General features: G+C 40.5%; 1 protein-coding gene across 1 annotated transcript in view; it reads right to left on the bottom strand.

Moving 5' to 3' along the window:
* Nucleotides 1-13,924: 13,924 nt before the first annotated feature.
* The window catches only part of LOC136710017 (cholinesterase-like), a 31,752-nt gene continuing 22,245 nt past the window's right edge, over nt 13,925-23,431 (bottom strand). The window contains exons 3-4 of the mRNA XM_066685627.1: nt 23,024-23,178; nt 13,925-17,186 (exon numbers count right to left, since the gene is read on the bottom strand). Of these exons, the coding sequence (XP_066541724.1) occupies nt 17,059-17,186; nt 23,024-23,178 (283 nt within the window). The 3' untranslated portion in view covers nt 13,925-17,058. The remainder of the gene's footprint in view (nt 17,187-23,023; nt 23,179-23,431) is intronic.

A 23,431-nucleotide genomic window follows, 5' to 3' on the forward strand; every position in this document is an offset into this window, starting at 1 on the left:
TCTAATTATACACACAATTTCAGGAAAATAATTGATTATGTGTGTTTTTTATTTGGTGACTCACATTTTCTAAATACCCAATAAGCAGACTGGGCGGGAAAGTTGAGAAATATGTTGGTGAAGGGGTTAACCAAGGTGCGAGAATGAGAAAGAGAGGAGTAATGATCTGAATACTGTACTTTTAGTACTCTATATGACGTTTTATGTTAGTTTGTCAGACTGGAAATCTTAACTAAACACTGGCAAGGCAGCTGTAGAAACGAGGGACATTTCTGCTCTGATCTTGCACTAATCTTTACTCATAGACTGTTAGCAGTGAGCCAGCTAATTAGTGAGCTGGACGTTTATACACTGACTCTACTGGTGAGCTAGCATAGCTCGCAGCAAGTCTCGTGAACTTGTTCCGGAGCCAAAGTTCACAGTGACAGTGTTCCAGAGAGGTCTGGGCTACCGAAGATGCTCAGAATTATTCTGGCTACGTTGGAAGTGACTCTTTCTGGATCCTATGGCCCAAACCTGAGAGGGTTTTGTTTTGTTTTGTTTTTTGTGCTGCTTAGTGACAAGTGAGGCAGCCATTTTAGTTCCCCAAGCCTCATGTTTGGGCTGCATCAAAACAAAATATATAAAATGGAACCCATTAGGTCTTACTTTTTTTATGATTTTAAAGGTTTTATATTCTTATTCTGTTACGTTTTAAGAGGTGGGTCCACTGAATGCTCAAGGCATTTGTTGGTTTTGATTTAATAGCATTCATACATTGAAATATTAGATAGAAAACTCTTCACACCAAGAGGCAATTTACATTTACTCAGTAAACAGTATAATTTAAAACGGTGGAGGCTCTGTGTACAGATTTAATGCTAATTCTAATGCTAATGTTAACGCTAATGTAGCAGTGCTTTGTAAGAAGTCCTGCCCATAGACTCTTATTATATAATGTGGTGTTTGTACCCAGGCTGAGCACTGAACTCTAATTTTCCAAGTGGAAGGCAGCTGTGTTCCACCCAACACTACACCAACCACTATTAATCATTTTAAAACATGTTCTGATTGTTATTCATGAGTTCACATCTTTTTATCCATATGTCTTTAGATTACATAATCATCTGTAAAGCATGTGTTTAATTCTACAAACAAAGAGCAGATGTTCATTTTGAAGTGCTTGTTGGATTGTGACATTTCTTTTGTTAATTTGTCTCGCATCATTTTAATCAAACGCTTCTTTAAACAGGAATAAAAAAAAATATTTTATAAAAAACGTATATTTAAAATTTGGTATTTTAATAACTTGTTGCTTACTACTGCAGAAGTTGTCGATTTAATATATGAGCTATAATTAAAATAAGGGCTATTTCAGTGTAATTATTTGTAATTAAAGTGTCAGTTTTTCCAATATTAGAGTCACATCATTATTTTAAATTCCATTGCTGATTAATTGACAATTCTCATTGGAATGCTATCTGAAAATAGCATTAGTCTAGTGGCTCTATCTACTGCCATTGTTTACAGACATGTTATTAATAGATGGTTTTAGAGTAAGTTTTGAAAGTTATATGATGTTGTGTTGAGATTTTATTTATTTATTTTTGCATCCTGTTTGAAAATTCATTATGTCATTGCCCTGTGGAAAATTGTATAGTCATAGATTACATGATCGTTTTTGTCTTGCATTACCTTTACTTTTTAATCTGTGTCTGTGTGTGTGTGTGTGTGTGTGTGTTGAGCTTTTGAGATTTTTTTTTTTTGTGAACTGCCATTTTGACCTGTCGTTCTTCGTCTTTCTGTCCTCCTCAATGACATCTGCCGTCATCCCCTCATCTCTCTGATGCTGCTCAAAGCAAAACAACCTTTAGATCTCAGGACAATTTCCATTAGAGCAAATCAAATCAACCACAGTATGTCAAACTTGTTTCTCCAAGCTCAAGCCAACTCTCTCTCTCTCTCTCTCTCTCTCTCTCTATGTCTCTTGCTCCTTTCATATGAACCGCTATATACTTACAGTATGTGGAAATATGTACGATCCATGTACTGACAAGGCCTTACATATATATGTTTGTGTAGAGAGAGAGAGAGAGAGAGAGAGAGAGAGAGAGAGAGAGAGAGAGAGAGAGACTGAAAGCTGAGCCGATGATGTCAGTGCAGGAGAAAGCACTGCCCTAAACCTCTTTAAAGTGAAAAGTGAATCATCAGATGAGAGAGAGAGAGAGAGAGAGAGAGAGAGAGAGAGAGATGACAAGCTCAGTAACAAAAGATAAAGACACTCTGAGTGCTGGCTCTTTTTATCCGTTAGAATTCACACTTGCTCCCAGTAATGTTCACTCACTTCTGTCCTAGAATCTCTCTCTCTCTCTCTCTGTCTCTCTCTCTGTCTCTCTCTCTCTCTCTGTCTCTCTCTCTCTCTCTCTCTCTCTCTCTCTCTCTCTCCTCTCTCTCTCTCTTTCTTTCAGAACAGTATCAACTGTTTCAGTCTACAGTCTCTGAAAACACACACACAGTTTCTGATGGGTTGAGTGTGAGCGGCGGGTGTGTGTTAGACTGTGATACTCTGTATAAACTGCATGTGTGTTTATTAATGGGATTTAATGAGGTACAGCTGAAAGTTAATCAATGACTACAGTACACAAGGCTTAGTATGACTTGCACACATAGCAACAGCAAACATTCTCTTCCTCTGTCTCTCATTTGTCCCTTCTGTTTTTTCTTTCTTTGTTTTTTCTTATTTTCTCTCACTTACATTCATTTTCTCTCTCTCCCTTCTGTTTAAATCTCGTATTCATCATTCTAGAACTTTCTTTGCCTCTCTTTTGGCTTTCTCCCTTTTCTCCTTCTCTCTTCTCTTCTCCGTTCTCCCCTTTCTCTTTAGATTTTCTCAATTCTTTCCCATTTCCGTCTCTTTTCCTAGCTCCTTCTCACTCGTCTTTCCTTCTCTCCCCGTCTCCTTTATTTCCATCTTTCACCCTTCCCTGTACAGAGTCTCTCTCTCTCTCTCTCTCTCTCTCTCTCTCTCTCTCTCTCTGAATGGAGAGATTTGTCTGATCCTGTGTGCTGGTCTACCTGCTCTAAATCCCACATCAAAGACTCTGATCCTGATCAAATTCTCACGCTTTCGGCTAAAACTGCAAAGTGTATACGTAAGAAATGTGCCATACACTGTAACTGAGCTGCTTGTGTGTGTGTGTGTGTGTGTGTGTGTGTGAGAGAGAGAGAGAGAGAGAGAGGGATAGATAGATATTCCAGGCAGGTTGATGAGGCTAATGCTTTTCTATTCTAGCACCATCATATCCACCTTGGCCTAGTTTACCTTCACCAGCACATCAGCCCTTTTCCAATAATACAGCCTTCCTTCATAATCCAGAGCAGAAAGGAAGAGAGAGAGAAATAAAAAAGCAGCTAAAGAGAAAAGTGCATATCACATGAGAAATGGCCAATATATGAAGGAATGTATATGACACACCAAAGAGATATAAATCTGCTCTTTACCTCAGTAAGGCCACACTCAGTTCAAATTTGTTGAGATAATAACACTCACTGTTTATCTCTGAGGTATTAATTACTGATCAATTGTAGAAAAAAGATTAGTGTCATTAAGTAAGAGCTCATATTTAATTGAGCTATTTAATATTGCTATTATTTAATTTAATAGCACATATACAAAGAATGCATGTGCTTTCCTTTGAGTTTGTGAGTGACCATATGCTCTTGGGCTTATAGTGAATGCCCATAAGTACAAAATGCTTCTCTCAGGAATGCAGTTTGCACAGCTGGAGATGGGAGTGAAATCCTGTTTACCCCTTCGGTAATGCATTTTGCAGAACCAGAAATGTTCGGAACTTTCACAAGCAACATTTGAGCGAAATAAATCACATGAAATGTTGGCCTCATTGAAGGTTGTCCCAAAGCAATGATTGGACCATAAACCCCTTCAACAGTAAGTGAACATTGCAAAACTCCATGGTAGCACCTCGTGTTTAGAAGGAGTAGAATGTTAATTTGATCTTTTATATTTGCTTAGATTATATATGTCTGATATACATGTACAGTTTAGGTTAGTCATGGAATATATGTACTGAAAATGTATCTTAATTAAGACATCTAATACAGGGTGGGCCATTTATATGGATACACTATAATAAAATGGGAATGGTTGGTGATAACAACTTCCTGTCTGTGGCACATTAGTATATGGGAGGGGGGGACTTTTCAAGATGAGTGGCGGCCATTTTGAAGTCGGACATTTTGGATCCAACTTTTGTTTTTTCAATGGAAGAGGGTCATGTGACACATCAACGTATTGGGAATGTCACAAGAAAAACAATGGTGTGCTTGTAACTTTATTATTTCAAGAATTATTTAAAAATGGCCGACTTCAAAATGGCCACCATGGTCACCACCCATCTTGAAAAGTTTTCCCCCTCCCATATACTAATGTACCACAAACAGGAAGTAATATCACCAACCATTCCCATTTTATTTAGGTGTATCCATATAAATACTTCTACTCTGGTGTCTCATGTCTGTTTGTTGCCATGGTGATGCCAATTTCTGCTGGCAAGTGATGTGTATTCCCAAGTTTATTGTTGTGTTAACCAAACTGATATCACACCTAAGCGGTGTACTGCACATGTTGGACCATTATGCCAGTGTCAGGTTTTTATGTCATTAATGCCTGGCCAACAGGAAAATCTGGCCCACTGTGGTTGTTTACATCTAGTTTGAGAGAAACTCCAGCCTGCTCTTGTGATATAGACATTGGCGAGAAACTCCCACAAGGTTTTGGTGACCTGAGCTGTCTGCCACACATGCAGTGTGAAAGTGTGTGCTTTTATTCAGGGTGGGTTGTGTACTGTGGGGTGTTTGAGGACTAACAACAATCAAGCTCAAACATCTTTGAAAAATGTCATATGGTGTGGGTTTCTTACGTTTTTTAAAAATCCCGTAGTGTGGGCCAGGCATAAAGTGTTAAATGCATTTAAAACTACTGCTACTAAAGCTACCAGCATGATACAGGCTTAGGGATAGTGTTAGATGTTAAGCTCTGGACTGTATGTAACAGCATTTAGTGGCACCAAAACCTGAAATTGACACATTAGTGCACTGGTGTGTGTACTGCACACTTTGCCGTAATACTGGCTTGTTTCAGTACTCTACCTTTATCACTGTTATCCTCTATATATTTATTTATTTATTTCTGTAAGATGCTTTAGTAGTACATAGTGCTCTCCTCCAAGTGTGTTGATTTCAAACAATGTTGTGGTATCAATAATTTGAAAGGACATAGTGGACATGTTTAAGAGCTTTAGTCTATTAATGTTTTTAAACAAATTAAGTCAAGATAACACCCCCGGCACCCGGAATTCATACAGACACAGCTTGACACAATGCCAAGTCAGGAGCAACACAAAGACAAGGGGTATATAAACACACAAGGAAGGAGAACAAGGAACACCTGGGAAAAATTGGAGACCACAGCATTTGACCACTCCCAGGTGCAGGATATAAAAAAAAAAGTGTGGGGCAAGTGAGAAACCAGAACAAAACATATGGTCAGAAACACATGGGGGTAAACAAGAAAACAAAACAGAGACAGGACGTTGCATTGTGTCTCAGTGGAAGCCTACTCTCTCAGATTGGTAGCATCATGTGATAGAAGGAAAACTAGCTGGTAGGTGGAATTTGCCAGGAGTAGATTAAGGAAGAAAATAGAGTTAAAGAAAACTGTCAAATCATTATTTAGACAAAAGATGTTCTTCGTGCCAAAGGAACCACTTGGAGCTTGAGTGTTGAAGCTAAATATACAGAAAGGATTAGCACACAGTCTATTTTGTGCTAACAAAAGCTTTGCAAAGATTCTTTCTTGCTTCATTTAAAAATAACAGTGAAATTCGAAGGTTATTTGGAAATATGTCAAAAAAAGACATGTCCCCACTAGTGGTAATACAATAGTGCAGTCGAGAGAGAGAGAGAGAGAGAGAGAGAGAGAGAGAGAGAGAGAGAGAGAGAGTGATTGCATGGAAGGAAAAAACACTGTAGAAGCAATGTGAACACAGTAAGACAAATGACTCCACTTATGTACGCATGTGAATGGAGTATGAATTAATCTTCCTACATACACTGAGCCATAATGCTTTCTACACCAGTGCAAACAGTTGTATTATGTTTTATACCGTGTGAATGAAAATGTAAAGTGAGTGAAATGACTTGAGCTTGAAATTTTTCTCAGAATCCACCTGCAGTGTGGTGTTCATTTCTTAAACACCTAGAAATGTGTAAACACCCTTTCTTTGAAATCTCTTCTGAAATGAATCATATCAGTCAGCAGTTGACAGTAACAGATTTGACTCCTTCTAGTTTTGACTCTTGAGTTTGTAACATTGCTGTGAGGACTTGATCATACTCAACTACTTAAGAGGAAAATGTAAGTACTGATGTGGGATGGGTGTCGCAGTCACACAGCTCCAGGAACCTGGAGGTTGTGGGTTCGTTTCCCGCTCCGGGTGACTGTCTGTGAGGAGTGTGGTGTGTTTTCCCTGTGTCCGTGTGGGTTTCCTCCGGGTGCTCCGGTTTCCTCCCACAGTCCAAAAACACACGTTGGTAGGTGGATTGGCGACTCAAAAGTGTCCGTAGGTGTGAGTGTGTGAGTGAATGCATGTGTGTGTTGCCCTGTGAAGGACTGGCGCCCCCTCCAGGGTGTATTCCTGCCTTGTGCCCAATGATTCCAGGTAGGCTCTGGACCCACCGCGATCCTGATCCTGGATAATGAATGAATGAATGAATGAATGATGTGGGATGACTAGTCAAAAATTCCAGCTCATCCCAAAAGTATTGGGTGGTGTTCCAACACCTAGAGAACCACTACACCACAGCCCTGTGCTTGGGGCTTTATGATCCTCTAGGTCTTGCAGTTATCTGGTTCAATATATGGTTTGAATTTGACGTTGCGGGTCCCTTTTCAATTAAGCCTGCGTTCCTGACTCGTGATTGAATTCAAACCCTGAACATGAAGCTGTACACACTTCCATTTGGCTACGTTCAGTTTTAGACCTGATTGATCTCTAAAACTGATTCTAAATTGATTCACAAGACTGCACTGCATTACCCACCCCTCTGATTTAATACATAACTTTAACCAAGCTGTTTCGATTCATCCTTGTTCGTTCAATGTCAAGAAATCCCAGCGCACTTTAGAAGTCTGCCCGTCACTCGTCCGCTCTGTTCTTTTCATTTCTCCCCCTTCCCCCTGCTAATCTGTAGCTGTCGCTCATTTGAATGGTGTGACACAGAATCCCCTGGTGACAAGGGAGGTCAGACTTTTCCTCACGTTGCCATGGTACCTGCTTCCTGGTCCTTCATTTCCTTCGTCCTTTTCCTTTTTTTTCCCAACCAATCACCAGTCTCCTGAATCAAAAGGCTGATGGATGCTCTGGTGGAGGAATGTCCACCTTCCCGCATCCTCAGGGTCCATTAGCTTAGAGACTTAAGTGATTTACCTCAAGCCTCATATTTTCCCACTTCAAAAAAGAACAAATGATTTGAATGAATACACACAAGCGGTGGATGAACAAACATTGGAGGAAAATTCAAGTGTCCAATCAGAGCTGGTTGTCTGCATAATGTGGAAGCCAAGAGTGTATTATTTTCTCAGTACACTTCCATTACTAGACATATTCAAAAGGGCTGTCCTGTTTACGAATAGTGCCTTTTAGATGATCTATGTCTAAATATCATTGATGTGTTGAGAGCACAAGACAAAGGAAGGATTCTATATTGATAATAAAACAAAGGCAAAACTTGCTGTTCATTCACAACTTTTGATTCGTACGGATTCGTAGCGCATAATTATTTTACCACAGCGTTTTATAGTTGGTAAACCTCTCAACTTAATAATAACAGTGATTTGTTTAAACCCAAGGCACAACCAGGTCTGATACACTTCTATAAAATGCCATGCTGTCTAGAGAGCACTATTCATATGGAGCTCCCTTTACATTGACTGACAAAGAAAAAATGGCTGATAAATTGTGCAGCAGTAGATGGATTACAGTCTGTAACTGTACTGTATGTACTGGACTGTGCATATACGGTTGCCAATAAAGTGGCCAATATACAGTTCGAGGTAGGTGTTCTTTATAACGAGGCTAGGGCATGTATGAATTAATTTCAGGGATTATTATTAGAGGAGTTTTATAGCCTTTCTGTGCAATCCATTACAGTCTCTAAACAGAGCAGACAGATTATATAAACCCACAGTCCATAATGGTTCTCTTGTTTAGTAGACCTAAAGGTGGGCGGAGGTCATAAAGTGGCCAGTGTGTGTGGAAGTGCAAGGTGGGAGTCGTAAAAGTGGACGAAGGGTGGATACACCTTAACACAGGCCCTGTCCTAATATTCTCTCTAACGTCTAGGGCCCATTTTGAAGTGCACGGTTTTGTAAAGTGTTATGGTCTGAAGAGTGGGTAGCACACATGGGCCATATTTAAAGTTGTAGCACATAATCCAGGCCACTAGTCGAGTTTTACAGTTGACCTGTAAACATTGACAAATTGAGTTGAGTTGACGAATATCATCAAAATCAGACCTAAAGCGGGTTTAAAACCAGAGCTAGAGCTAAACCTCTGTTCCTCCTGTGTGTCCTAGATCAGGCATGAAGGCCCTACTCTAGAAGTGTAGCAACTAGCGTGTCTAAAACTTCCCGTGATTACCGTGGGATCCCCCTAGAGCCCATGCAGAGAACAAAAGCAGCCGAGAGGAAAAGGGAACTCGGCCTAAATCCATCTCCACTTCGGATTGCAATTAAAGCCCTAATTAGAAACAGCACCACGGTTTTTGTCCGTTCCGTACGGCGCTGTGCCTCAGTGGAAATCAAAACATCAGATCTACTTCTGCTGGAAGAGAGGAAAGAGTGGAGAAGGAATAACATGGAGGTCATTTGTGTCAGTGGAGGCTATGGTAATACAACAAACATGTTTATTAAGTAGGTTTAAAACATCTCACCGTCGTACTACAACAACATGGTTCCCTTTTTGAATTATTAGTTATATGGAGTAAAATGCTGTAATATTATGACGCACAGGAGAAAAACGCAAACAAACCCAGAGAATCATTAAAACAAGGTCATAACAACACCAAAATTTCTCAGAAAAATGAGTTTGTAAGATTCTGCTTTATTATAAGTTCAGCATCTCATTTTTGAAAAGTCTTGGACATTTTCCCGCTTTTTTCTGTGCCTTATATATATTATGAATATGCAATATAAGGTAGGCTATTATTCACCCTCGTCAATTAGCGTCATCTGTGAAATCACAGATCATCCCAAATAAAGTGCCATTTTTGGATATTAAATTAAAAATACTACAACTTCAGATAGTTACTCACCGAAGTGCACAGTAAATGTTGGACTGAAGCAGACATAAGATAATCACATGTCTTGGGTGAATACTGGGCCAAACCCTAAATTTCCTGCATAATGTATTGCAAGCATCAACATTTGGTTTGGCCCCCTCCAGGGTGTATTCCCGTCTTGCGCCCAATCAATTCCAGGTAGGCTCTGGACCCACCGCGACCCTGAACTGAGATAAGGGTTACAGATAATGAATGAATGAATGAACATTTGGTTTGGGTTTATGCACCAGATACAGACATATTTTATCACAACTTTTAAATCTCTTTATACCTTTTCCATTAGAATTCTCTGGAATGATGGAGCCGCATTCATTTCCTCTGAGATGAGTTGGCATGGTGTTTGTGATCCAGAACTAACAATTGAACGTCAGTAGGTGACCTTCATAATGTTTATGTTGCTGAAAGCATCAGGGCCTCACAGCAATGTTCCAGCATCTAATTTAATGCCTTCCGGAATAGAAGCTGCTACTGCACTCCACTCCCCCAAAAAAGTGTACTGTACTGGTGGTCATTAACAGGTACAATGTAAACGTTTAAAGATACACCAGTGTATTTTTAAATTGTATTTGTGTTCCCTAAAATACATTCTCTTTTCCAGTAGGAGAGGTGAATATTTAAAAGATTTCCTTATAATATAATCATGTAAACTACAAACAAATTATAATCCCTGGAGAATATACCATTAATATGGTACAATCATGTCTCCAAAATAAAAGTACCATATACGTAGCCTTGAGGGTACCGCCACAGCGATAGTCTTCATTTCACATAAAATGTATAATGAGCAGTTGTCTATAAGCTGTAGATTTACACAGATGGTGAGAACATGGCTCTTCTATAACAATATCTAAACATATGTAGTGTTCTAGGTTTAAAAAGGAAATAAATCTTATGTAAATTTTAAACGAAGGGAAGATAATCTCCAAAGCTTTGACTTTTGTGTATGGTTGAAAAGTTAACTCTTTATTACAGTATTCTAATTTCTAAAGTCCAACATGATCTCAGAGGAGCTGTTTACCAGCTTGAAGCTATGATTTCCATCTCCAGTGGCTCATTATATTAGTGTGTGAATCACACAGTGTTCTTTCTGGCAAAAGTACCTGGACATGAAAATCAAAATATCAAATGAAAGTAAACACAGGCATCATTCCCTTTGTTGTGAAATTTTACACACAGCTGCTTCCACACACACACAAAAGAAAAAAAAATAAAATAAAACCTTTGATCTGATCTGGATTCTGGAATGAATGCCTCCTGAAATGTGGTTTCATTAATATTAATCACTGTAATACAAATATATAAAGAACATCTTATTCAGCAAAATATATATATACATTTTACACTGCAACTTAATGCGGAAAAAAATAGAGTCTGTGACAGAAAAACAAAAAGTGCAACAGTGGAGTCGGGTACGGATTTACCATTTAAAATATACACTGTACGTCTGAATGCTTTTGGTCATATGCTCATTTAAAATGTTTCTGAAATGAAAGGCAGTAATATGGAAATTGTCCTCAAGCCCACACTTTGTGGAAAGCTTTACACTAGATAATAAAACACATCTATGAGGGTTTGATTGCGTGATTTAACCTATGACTACATTAGGGAACTCTGGTACTGATATTGGATGACTGGCTCTAGCTCAACACCAGTCCAAATCTGCCCGAATGTTTAAGGAGGAGAACCATCTCCAGAGAGAATAAAGTAACACTGCTTCATACCTCAACGATGGGAGATGTACACCTTTCTTAGATTTTGGCACTTGGTTTGGTTAGAGCTGTGCTAAGGCAATTTACAAGCGGCGCATGTCCAAATGGTGCACATTAAAGTAGTTTAATTTAATGATGAAGGGCTGTATACAAAGTATTTGGACATCTACAGTGCACAGTTTTGTTCAGTCTGGTTTGAAGTTTTTCAAATGACCTGAGAAAGAAAGCTTTTGTAGGAAGACGGGAGAGAACATCATTTCCAATCTGCCTACAAAAAGATCCCACTGTAAAATCCTCACACGAATGAAATTCTTCTTCAGAACGCCCAAATTAAGAGGTCCACTGTGAGAAATGTCCGAAATAAAGTGATTTTCATGGAAAGAAATGACAAAAATTGCAGTGATTTCAAAGGAGCACTGGGTTTGTGAGAAAGAATATTCTGTCAAACGCTAGAAGCATTAATCGTGGATGAAAAAAAGGAGATTAGGAATCCTTACATTTCATAATAAGTGTGAAGCGCGGTTGACGTAGGCCATTTGGAACATGCCTCGTGTTGTGAATGAGAAAAGCACATATTTATGTTGTGTATGAAGTCTTTCCAGCTCCAAAAATAGTGTTAACATGAGAGTCAATGAGAGGTGTCATGTGCGATTTTCCACCATCTTGAATTTGCCCAAATAAATGGAAGAACTGGATGGAACCAAACCTAACCCTGGACTGCGATGCTCAGAGGCAGGACAGTTTGGCAGAGCTTGGTTAATATAGAGCTGTGGGTTAATACTGTGGTAGAATAAAAGAAAAAATATGCATTGAACATAAATTCTGATGTAACTGATCAGCATTTGCTTGCATTTATTTCACATAAGAAAGGACCCTTATAAAATACAGCAGCTTGGTCTAATCTCTGAAGTGTTGCATAAATCTTTCAGCTTACGCTATGTCCTTATTTGGAAATGTCAAACATTTTTATAAATGCTAAGGCAACGTCATCAGTATAATAAAGAGGTCAGGTGCTTTACAAAGTGGATTCTTTTTATTTTTATTCCTTCTATGCCTCCTTCTTCATGTCCCTTTATCTGGAATAAAGCCAAAAGGCATTTTCCACCGAACCATTTCTAAAAGGTCAGACAGGAAGCGTTCCTAAATGATTAGCGTACAAATGAACAGCTATGGCATTTAAGACCCAAACTCCATCTGCTCCAGCAATAAACCCATACCAAGCTCACACCAAACGGGCAGATATTAACTGGAGGGTGAGGTAGGTAACGCACACGCACACACCTACACACACACACAACTACCTGTCGAGAATGACCCTTCATTTTTTTTTTTTTGTATTCATATAAATAACATACATTCATTAATTTATTATCTGTAACCCTTATCTAGTTCAGGGTCGCGGTGGGTCCAGAGCCTACCTGGAATCATTGGGCGCAAGGTGGGAATACACCCTGGAGGGGGCGCCAGTCCTTCACAGGGCAACACAGACACACACACACATTCACTCACTACGGGCACTTTTGAGTCACCAATCTACCTACCAACATGTGTTTTTGGACTGTGGGAGGAAACCGGAGCACCCGGAGGAAACCCACGCAGACACAGGGAGAACACACCAACTCCTCACAGACAGTCACCCGGAGTAAACCCACGCAGACACAGGGAGAACACACCACACTCCTCACAGACAGTCACCCGGAGGAAACCCACGCAGACACAGGGAGAACACACCACACTCCTCACAGACAGTCACCCAGAGGAAACCCACGCAGAGACAGGGAGAACACACCAACTCCTCACAGACAGTCACCCGGAGGAAACCCACGCAGACACAGGGAGAACACACCACACTCCTCACAGACAGTCACCCGGAGAAAACCCACACATACACAGGGAGAACACACCACACTCCTCACAGACAGTCTCTCGGAGCGGGAATCGATCCCACAACCTCCAGGTCCTCCGGGTGACTCCCTGGAGCTGTGTGACTGCGACACTAACCTGCTGCACCACCGTGCCGCCCTAAATAACATACAGTTAAAGTTAATCATTTTTCAGAAAGATAAAAAACATTCTGTAAGAGATTAGATACCAATCCACTTGGTTAAGGAAAAAGGGAAGTCAAAGTATAAAAGGAGAGGCACAGAAAGTGAGGCCCATTAAAACCTCCCGTATTTGATCTGGCTCCAAATTTTCCCCATCACATAAACAGAACTTAAAAGTATTCATCTTCGAGAGAGGAGACATCTAATCTCACTCACTTCAGATCTGAACAAATCCACAGCTGCTTGTGGCCCATCCTTCCACCATGAGAAGAAAACACAACACTAGGGGTCGGAAATGATGTGGAGCTGTGAGGAAGCACCTACTGAGAAAAGGAAAAAGACACGAAAATAAGCAACTGTTACTTCTAAGTATTGGCTAGCCACCCAGTGTCCCGACTTCGGTATCTCTAAATGCGTTTGGGATTAACCTGGATCATGAGATGTAGTAGAAAGGACAACCAACTTTTAAGACTGACCTTTGAGAGTGTGCAGAGACTGCTTTGGCAAGTCTCCTGAAGTGAATGTCAACTTTGATAAAGTGTAGACACAGGAAATGTTTAGCTGTTGAGACTTCTGTGTAATTATGTGTAAAATATATGTTCTCTGCTTCTTCCTTGAGGCTGAACATGAATAACGTGTACTTAATGTCTGATTTGACTTGAAATAAAATAAATTAAAGATAATACACACACACACACACCACCCACTCTCCACCAACACATTTGAAGTTAAAAAAAAACACCACAAAAACTGCTGGGTTTTTGATACAGTTTTAATCTGGAGTGCCCTTTACATTACGATGCACTAAATATCCCTTTAATATTGTTTCAATATTGAATCTCACATAGATTTATTAGAGCATATAGACTGCATTTGAAGGCACAAACACACATTTCAGAGGGCGATTGAGATCATTCAGCTCAGGCTTTCAATGTCAAAGTGTCCTTTCTGTAAAAAATGAAAATGTTTTAATAGACAAAAATACACCTCAAATAAATAAATGTCTTCCTCAAAAACCTCCGATTGTTCTCCATCTTCAAATACACAAAACCAGTGATTGAAATATATAAAACCCACAGTGTTCAAAGAAAAAGTGGTTTAGAAAATCCCCCTGACACAAACATTAAAACATTTAAAACATGTTCAGACTTCATTTATAAATGAAGGGTTCTTATAAATCCCACTGGAATTGTTGTGCATTATATTAGTAATCTGAAGGATTATGTTTTATAATTTATGTTAAAATTCTGAGTGGTAAGTATTTTTAATAATTTTTTTCATTCAATGTATTTTTTTTCATTCAATGTATTTATTAACGTGATTTTGTAGCGAAAGCTTTGATGTTTGATGCTTATGTTGAGGTAAATGTTTATCCCAAGCTGTAATTGAAGCATGAAGACTGTAGTTTGGTGTGTCATCTTTATAAGTAACCTAGTACTTTTTGTATATTTACATTTTAAATAAGTGAACGGAACAACCCATATTATTGTTTTTTTTTTTTGTTTCATATCATACGTGTAAAATAACCCATAATTCAACAAGGTCAGTTACATATTAAGACATAATCCCAATTCAGAATTTAAACTTTTTTGCATAACTTAATTGTTAAGATGAACATACCGACTGAGAATGGTTTGGTGTAAAAGAATTCATTTTAGGGAAAATCCGTGTCTGAAATGTTCACAGTGGTGGTGAATGAAGCCAGACATCTGAAGATTTTAATCTCTCTAAAAGCTCCTCACTGAGAGTTACTGCATGAAGTGATTATTACTACACTGTCTGATGTCTGAGACAATGTTTGATAAAAGATTTAATACAACTTTGGCTTAATATTCATTTTTTAAATCTTATTTATAAGGCTGCTGAAAGGTAAAACGGTTCCCAAAAAGATGTATGTTTTCAGACTTATCATTAATTTCCATCTTTATTCCATTGTAAACTCCGTAGACTCGTGGGGGATACTGCTGAATATGGAGAAGGAATAAAATGTTGTATAGGTGTTGTAGACTTGGAGATATTTAATTCCATTCACTACAATTTTAAGGATCCTTATGTATCCATAAAGTTCTCTATAGTCAATAAATAAAAAAAAAAAAAAAAAAAAAAAATAAGGATAAAGTTTCGTTGGGTCTGTCCCAAAACCTAGTGAGCTGTCTAACTAGAGAGCATTTAACGTCACATTGTACGTGCTCCCGTCACATAGGCAGTCCCAATTCTTCGATACCTCATTAGGCTGTCTACTAACATATCTTAATTTGGCCAAAATAATTTAAATCGCGATAAAAACAGGAATATTAGATTCCACCACGCCGAAACGCTGAGGCGTGCGGTGGGCGGGAATGAGCCGTGACGTAATCGCTAACTAGTCAGACGACCGTTAGAACGCTGTCTACTTAAACAGCAGTCTACGTATTCGTTGCCTACCTACCCAGTAAACAAGGAATGTCCCTGGACGTTCAAAATAGGTCTAAAAGTAGTCTGTCCGTCAAGGACATATTTTAAACGTCAATGGACGTCCAAAATCCATCTTAATAAGTTAGTTAAATGGTGACCAATCGATAACGTCAATGGACGTCCAAAATGCGTTTTATACAAGTAATTTATATCGGGACCAATTAATAACGTCAATGGACGTCCAAAATACGTCTAATAGTCGTCTTTTCAATGTCTGTGTTTGGACGTCTTTTCAACTTTCATTTTCAACCTTAAGAGAACGTTGATTAGATGGCAGTCATTACGTTATTTCAACGTTGAATCAACGGCTAAATGTTTACTGGGTAGGCAGCTGCTCATTAGGTTTTGGGACAGACCGGTTCTGTACAAAAATGCTTAAGACACATTTCAAGGCCAGTAAGATAGTATTGTATTATATTAATGGCATTTGCCGTGATAATCTGAATAACATTTACATTTAAAAAAGTATGGTAAAATAAGTCTTAACCCCAGATGTCTAAAGGTTACCCAGTCTCAGCCACAGACTCTCCTCCTACCAGTAGAGTCCGATACCTTCAGTTCACTAATCTGGCCTCAGTGTTAGAATTCTGCCAGCATTCTGATTGGCTCTGTGTACATCTGTGTAGGCACACTTCTGTATATTGTTTTGTACTTGCTCTGGAACTGGTTCAGTGTGAATCAAAAAGACTACCTCCTTCTACATGCCATGCCAAAATAGCACACTTGTAACTGGTCAGTCAGATTTCATTTGCTGTAGTTGTAGGTGCTTCTTAGCCACGTTATGTGGTAAAAAGTACCAGACACTCCCCAGAGAGTCAGGAAATGCGAGACTGAGGGTTACATAATGTGGGAAATAATAATAATAATAATAGTAATAATAAAATTACATGAAAATTGCTTCTCTTTTGACATATTCCCATTTAAAGATATATTTATATATGATCATAACATCAGTTAAAGGCCAAGGTTACTTTTAGCTTTCCTTATTATTAATGTAACACTGAGTTTTAAGGCTTCCTGCCTGGAGCAATTAAAGCTCAATATTAGAAAAAAAAAAAAAAAGCGCATACAAAGTGAACAAGACCAGATTCCATCAAAAGTGAATGTGATAATAAAAACACAGCAGTTAAGCAATCGATAGTTATGGTACAGTCTAACATAGTGAGCTCAGTGGGTGAATAAATAAATGTTTGATGATAAACTGAGACTGAGACTGAAGTATTCTCCCTGTATGATGCAGCAGAGCCTCGCTCCGGGCCTTTATCGGCTGGGATGGAGGGAGCAAAGAAGGCACACACTTAAAGCAATATATGCAGAGTTACAGCAGGAGTGTCTAAGAGAATGTGTGAAGTCCCATGTTTTTTTTCTATTTTTTTTTTTTATTTTGTCATGGCCAAATCGACTCGTAAAGTGCAACCATCCAGCGCTGGAGAAGAAAAGCCTTGCCAACATTAAAGGTTCTCACACTGTTGCTTTTTCACAGAGCTGTAGTCATTAAATTGATTCTTCCAATCCAGCATGTAGGAGAGCCAACGATGAAACTGAGTCTTCCACTGCAGCTCCACCTCATCAATACTCACTACAGGAGATCAGGGGAGAAACAGAATAATTCTTACAATGAAATAAAAACATGTCCAAATATATCTGACACCACTTATAATGAGGCTCTTCTGGAAGTTTAAGGCACAACCATTAGTGACACACGCCTAAAAGCAGTGCCAGTTTGACGCTACTCTCTAGAGCAGACACATATCAGCTTAAGCTTACCATGCCCACTGCCAGCTAAGGAGAACAAAAGTGGACTGGTGTGAAGCGATGGAGCACTGTCCAATACCCTTGGGATGAGATGGGAGCAGTGTTTGTGATCCAGAACGTTCCATCTAACAATAATACCTGACTTCACCAATATTTATATGGTTGAATGCCTTCCATGATCTAGTAAAGCCATATGGGAATAAGCTATCAACACCTTTACAGCCATGTTTTATATAAATAACCAACTATTTTGGAGATTTAGTCTAGAAAGCGGGCGGCACGGTGGTGCAGCAGGTTAGTGTCGCAGTCACACAGCTCCAGGGGCCTGGAGGTTGTGGGTTTGATTCCCGCTCCGGGTGACTGTCTGTGAGAAGTGTGGTATGTTCTCCCTGTGTCTGCGTGGGTTTCCTCCGGGTGACTGTCTGTGAGAAGTGTGGTGTGTTCTCCCTGTGTCTGCGTGGGTTTCCTCCAGGTGACTGTCTGTGAGAAGTGTGGTATGTTCTCCCTGTGTTTGCGTGGGTTTCCTCCGGGTGACTGTCTGTGAGGAGTGAGGTGTGTGTTCTCCCTGTGTCCGTGTGGGTTTCCTCAGGGTGACTGTCTGTGAGGAGTGTGGTGTGTCCTCCCTGTGTCCGTGTGGGTTTCCTCAGGGTGACTGTCTGTGAGGAGTGTGGTGTGTTCTCCCTGTGTCTGTGTGGGTTTCCTCCGGGTGCTCCGGTTTCCTCCCACAGTCCAAAAACACACGTTGGTAGGTGAATTGGCGACTCAAAAGTGACTGTAGGTGTGAATGTGTGAGTGTGTGTGTTGCCCTGTGAAGGACTGGCGCCCCCTCCAGGGTGTATTCCCGCCTTGCGCCCAATGATTCCAGGTAGCCTCTGGACCCACCGCGACCCTGAACTGGATAAGGGTTACAGATGATGGATGGATAGTTTAGAAAGCACTATCAATAATCATCGGGTTCCCTAATTAAATTCTCTACAGCCCCATCATTATTGAACACACTATGGAGTGAGAGTATACAGATGTCGTTTTTTTCTGCACATCTGCCTGTCTAACCTTCACAGCATCCATCTCAATAATATCAACCAAATCTAGTCATCCACATCCAAACTCCTTGGCCATACACTTTCATAACACTTAGAAAAGCTCCCCATTGGCTGATCAACACCATCTTTAAAACAGCAGTGAATCAATGACATTGATATTGGATTCTCATTAAAGAATTGCCATTATACTAAGAATACGACATTAAAGTAGGTGAGCACAATATAAGTCATCGACAACATTTACGAAACCTCAGAAAAGCCCTCAAGTCCTTGCCCCCAAGCCCACCACCGCATGTGGAGCCACGTAATGCCTCTATGATATAGCTCCAGGGTCCTGGGGTCCTAGGGGTTGTGGGTTCAAGCTCCTCCTCGGGTCGCTGTCTGTGAGGAGTTTGGTGTGTTTTCCTGCATCTGTGTGGGTAATCCCAATGGCTGTGGATCGTATACCCTTCTAGCCTGTGCTTGCCACTAAGTGTGGCTACCTTAGGTTCATACGTGGCAGCTCTGGAACGTCACATCCCACAGATCAACATTTTGAACGTCTACGGTTCCCACAATGACAGCACCTTAAAGTAGCTGAAATCACTAGTAATTAAGGTGGTAATTGCTGTTTACTTTTACACCCTGTGCCATTTAATATCATTGACATTATCAAGCTGTTGCTCCATATTTGTCTCTCTTTTTTTGTTCTGGAGGTGAATTAGTGATGTTGGAAAGGCAATTACAGCGTCACATTTTTAGCCACTCTTCAGCAAGAAGTAAAACAACATTGCTGTGCATGAGGACTCATCAATCGCCTAGCAACTGAATGCCAGGAAAAGAGAGAGAGAGAGAGAGAGAGAGAGAATGAAAATATGGCAGAAGGAATTGAACGCATAAGTGCTCAGCATATATAAATAATAAACACAGCATAAACATAAAGCCATATGCAATCTGATCATGCGAGTGCAACCACTCAAGCAGGGCTCACTTGCAAGTCGTATTTTATGCTAAAAATGAATGTATTTGCATCTACAAGATGTGTGCTCCAGTATTCAGTGTGAAAAACACGAGTTACAGTAATATATCTTGACCTTAACGGTGAAGACCTCCAATTTTTCATAATTCCTGCATAATTCATTAGGTAAGATATAAACAGTCGTTCAGATTTTGGATTTTCTGCAGAAACCTGGAGAGTGTTGGTGAACGGATCCGTGAGGAATATTTAGAGGCAAACATAATAAGTCTGAAATACCATTTCTCATCTTCGCCCTTTTTAAAAACCAGGTGGAATTCCCCTTTAAAATGGTGAATGGGAAAATATGAAATAACATATGGCAGAAATATTAGAAGTCAGGTGGAGGTTTGGTCAGTTTACATGTAAATGGAAAGGTGTGTGTGTGTGTGTGTGTGTGCTCTAATAAATAAACAAGACAAAGCTCTTTCGAGCAAAGCTGTTTGCAGTTGTTCACCAAGGCGCAAAACAGAATTGATTCATTCCATCTCGGTGTCAAATTCAATTCCGCTCGCTAAGATTGCTCTGCCTGGAAGTGCAGCTGCACTCCTGCTTTCCGTCGCCGTTTCCAGAGCTCCAATCCTGTTCACTATTAAACACCACCTCCAAAGGACCTCCAAAGCCTGATAAAAAACAAGTTTCCAGTGCTTCAGTTGGCTATGACACCCAAAAAGCTGTTTTTAAAACAGACGAGTGCGATTGTGAAGAGTGTGGAGAGCCCTTTAAATTTGCAGGCAACACCTTCCAGCACAAAGCTCTCAGAATACTGTTCGGCTCTTCCTTTTAGTGCAGCACTTAGAGCACAGTTTCAGCCCCGGGCCGACAAACAGCACAAGAGCATCACACTTAGTTCAAATGCTTTAAATGAGGGAGCTAACTATAGCAAAAAGGCTTTTTCCAGTTCACACACAGAGCATATCTTTGTAGGAAAAAGACTGTACGGAGCTGAGAGAGTGACGCGATTCTGCGACTGAGCAACCTCACGCGTTCATTATGACACTAAATCAGCGGAATGGACTCGCTTCACAAGGCACTACTCTCCGTCTCATCTCGGGCTACTTCTCTCTGACTAAATAGTTGAATAACCAAACAGCCTGACCTAGAAAATCCCCTGGGGCAGCATCGTGGAATTCAAAATGTGCGTGAAGCCTGAGCCGAACTATTTAACAAACACAGAACTCGTCTTTTTTCCAGCTTCAAAACTGGGGAGGGCTGAGCATCACGTCTGAATAATCAGTGCTGAGGAGGGCTGAGTGTTTATTCATGTTCTAATAACTGCTGAGCTGTGAAGCAGGAGTTGACCTTGCTCCTACACAGAGGCCTGGTGCTCCACGAGCATGCGGAGGGGCTACAGAGGCACAGGAACCAGGCTGACGGAAAAGCTGTGGTTGGGACAGAAACCCAAAGGAAATGAAGGGTATCAATAGGGAGTGAATCCCTACTTTCCTACAGTATCTGCTTCTATCCTACTGAGAAGGTTTTTGACACTAGACATTGGAAAACTGTTCTGGGATTTAATTGCAGCCGCAAGAAAGTCAGTGAGGTCAGGTGCCGATGTTGGATGATGAATTCTGGCGCACCGACACATCCCGAAGGTATTGGATGGAGCGCAATCACCCCTGAGAACACTGCTCCACATTCCAATACTGGCAAGTTTCATACATTTCTCAGCCTACACTTAGCATTGAGCATTTTCACTGTTAGTAGTTTTACTAATTCTCTATATTTATATGTGGACATGGTTTGTGGTGTGGCTTGAAGCTGCTCTAGTACTACAGTCATGTCAGACAAGCCTTTATTGCCAGCAGAAGTGCAAAGATGTTGTCACCACCCATTAAAATATATCTCCCATTTACTAAATAAATAAAACAATAAAACGGACGTTTTTTTTTTTTTTTTTTGGTTTAGAAGGACATCAATTCTTACTATTGGCACATCATTGTGCATTTGAAATTATAATTTAAATCTTTTAAATAAATTTTCCATATCACAAAATTTGTTTGATCCTCATCACAGTGGACACCAATAACATTCATTCATTCATTCATTCGTTGTCCAGTTCAGAGTCACGGTGGGTCCAGAACCACTGGGCACAAGGCAGGAACACACCCTGTAGGGGGCGCCGTTCCTTCACAGGGCGACACACACTCACATATTCACTCACACCTACGGACACTTTGGAGATGACAATCCACCTACCAACGTGTGTTTTTGGACCGTGGGAGGGAACCTGACCACCCGGAGGAAACCCACACAGGGAGAACACACCACACTCTTCACAGACAGTCACCCGGAGGAAACCCATGCAGACACAGGGAGAACACACCACACTCCTCACAGACAGTCACCCGGAGGAAACCCATGCAGACACAGGGAGAACACATCACACTCTTCACAGACAGTCACCTGGAGGAAACCCACGCGGACACAGGGAGAACACACCACACTCCTCACAGACAGTAACCCAGAGGAAACCCACGCAGACACAGGGAGAAAACACCACACTCCTCACAGACAGTCACCCGGAGGAAACCCATGCAGACACAGGGAGAACACACCACTCTCCTCACAGATAGTCACCCGGAGGAAACCCATGCAGACACAGGGAGAACACACCAAACTCCTCACAGACAGTCACCCGGAGGAAACCCATGCAGACACAGGGTGAACACACCACACTCCTCACTGACTTGAACCCAAAATCTCCAGGTCCCTGTGTGACTGCAACACTACCTGCTGCGCCACCGTGAGCCACACCAATGACAATGATACTAATAATTGGTATTGTCAATATTGTGATATTTTGGTTAAGTTCTATGATTAAAAAGTAGCCTTGAAGTTGACAAAGATGATTATTGTTTTAGGTGCATCAAAGGTGTTCCAGGATAGTTGTATTTATGTTGTAAACTTGATGATGTTGATAATGATGTTAACTGTCATTTAAAAATAAAAATTAAAAATGTCTTCCTTTGGGTGTCAACCATGTTGAGCAGGTAACCATTAGCCTGTAACTATCTGATACCTAATAAATTCTGGAATCATGAATTGTGAGGGTTAGCTTGAACCGATACTTTGCCAACAGTCCTCCAAAATGTATTCGAACAATCCAATGTAGTTCCTTAAAGAACTCTATTTGATAAGGGATTTGAAAGTGTGAATTTGGTGGAACCCCAATTGAATGCTTTACATTATGTGGAAGTGCTTTATAGTTTACATTAAAAAAACCTTCTAATTTGAGTTTCTAGAGAACTGAAAGTTTTACTTGTGCACACAGAATTCTTTGTGGCACCCATATTTTTAAGAGTGTAGGCTTATCTGTTGATGGCTAGATCCTTTTCCAGCAGTGTTGACAAACACAAACTGGATGAACACTACAGTGATGTTGACGGCTGAGGAACCTGTGCAGGTGGCGGGAATGATTAGTGATGTAATCATTGTGTAGAGTCCCTCAGTATATTTTAAGGTTGCATTTTAGTTGAAATTCTGCAGCTCAGACAGCTGTCTGTGTAGGCAGTGAGGCGCCAGGCAGCTCTCTCGGGATGGAGGCAAACCCATGGAGTAGGTGTGAGTGTGTTTGTGAGTGTATGTGTGTTAGTTAGTGCTGTCACTCCACCACTCCCTCACCGGTGACATGCTGTAGTTTGGGTAAGAAGCTGTCCCAGAACTTGCACTGCTGAGCCCGGAGCATCCTGAGTGTTTTCGCTGGTTTTGTGTTGAGCGTAACATACTCCTGCTGCTCCAAAGTGAAAGGCGGCCATGCAGATCCCTCACTTGGATCCCTTGGACAAAAAACAACAAAACCAAACAAGCAAAAATCAACCCAAAGGTCAGTTTATGTACAGAGTCAAGTTACATCGATACATTACTGCACCTCAGCAACATAGCCTTCAGAAAGAATCAATGAAACAATTCAATAGCTGAGACGTTTACATGCTCTGGTAAAGGACAGCTTGTGGCCTTCTAAATCTGAGGGTTTCCAGTCATAAACATGCAAGCGCTAGCAACATGGTGCCAGCAATTTCACACACACTC

Source organism: Hoplias malabaricus, chromosome 11 (genome assembly GCF_029633855.1).
Source record: "Hoplias malabaricus isolate fHopMal1 chromosome 11, fHopMal1.hap1, whole genome shotgun sequence".
NCBI classification, from domain to species: Eukaryota; Metazoa; Chordata; class Actinopteri; order Characiformes; family Erythrinidae; genus Hoplias; species Hoplias malabaricus.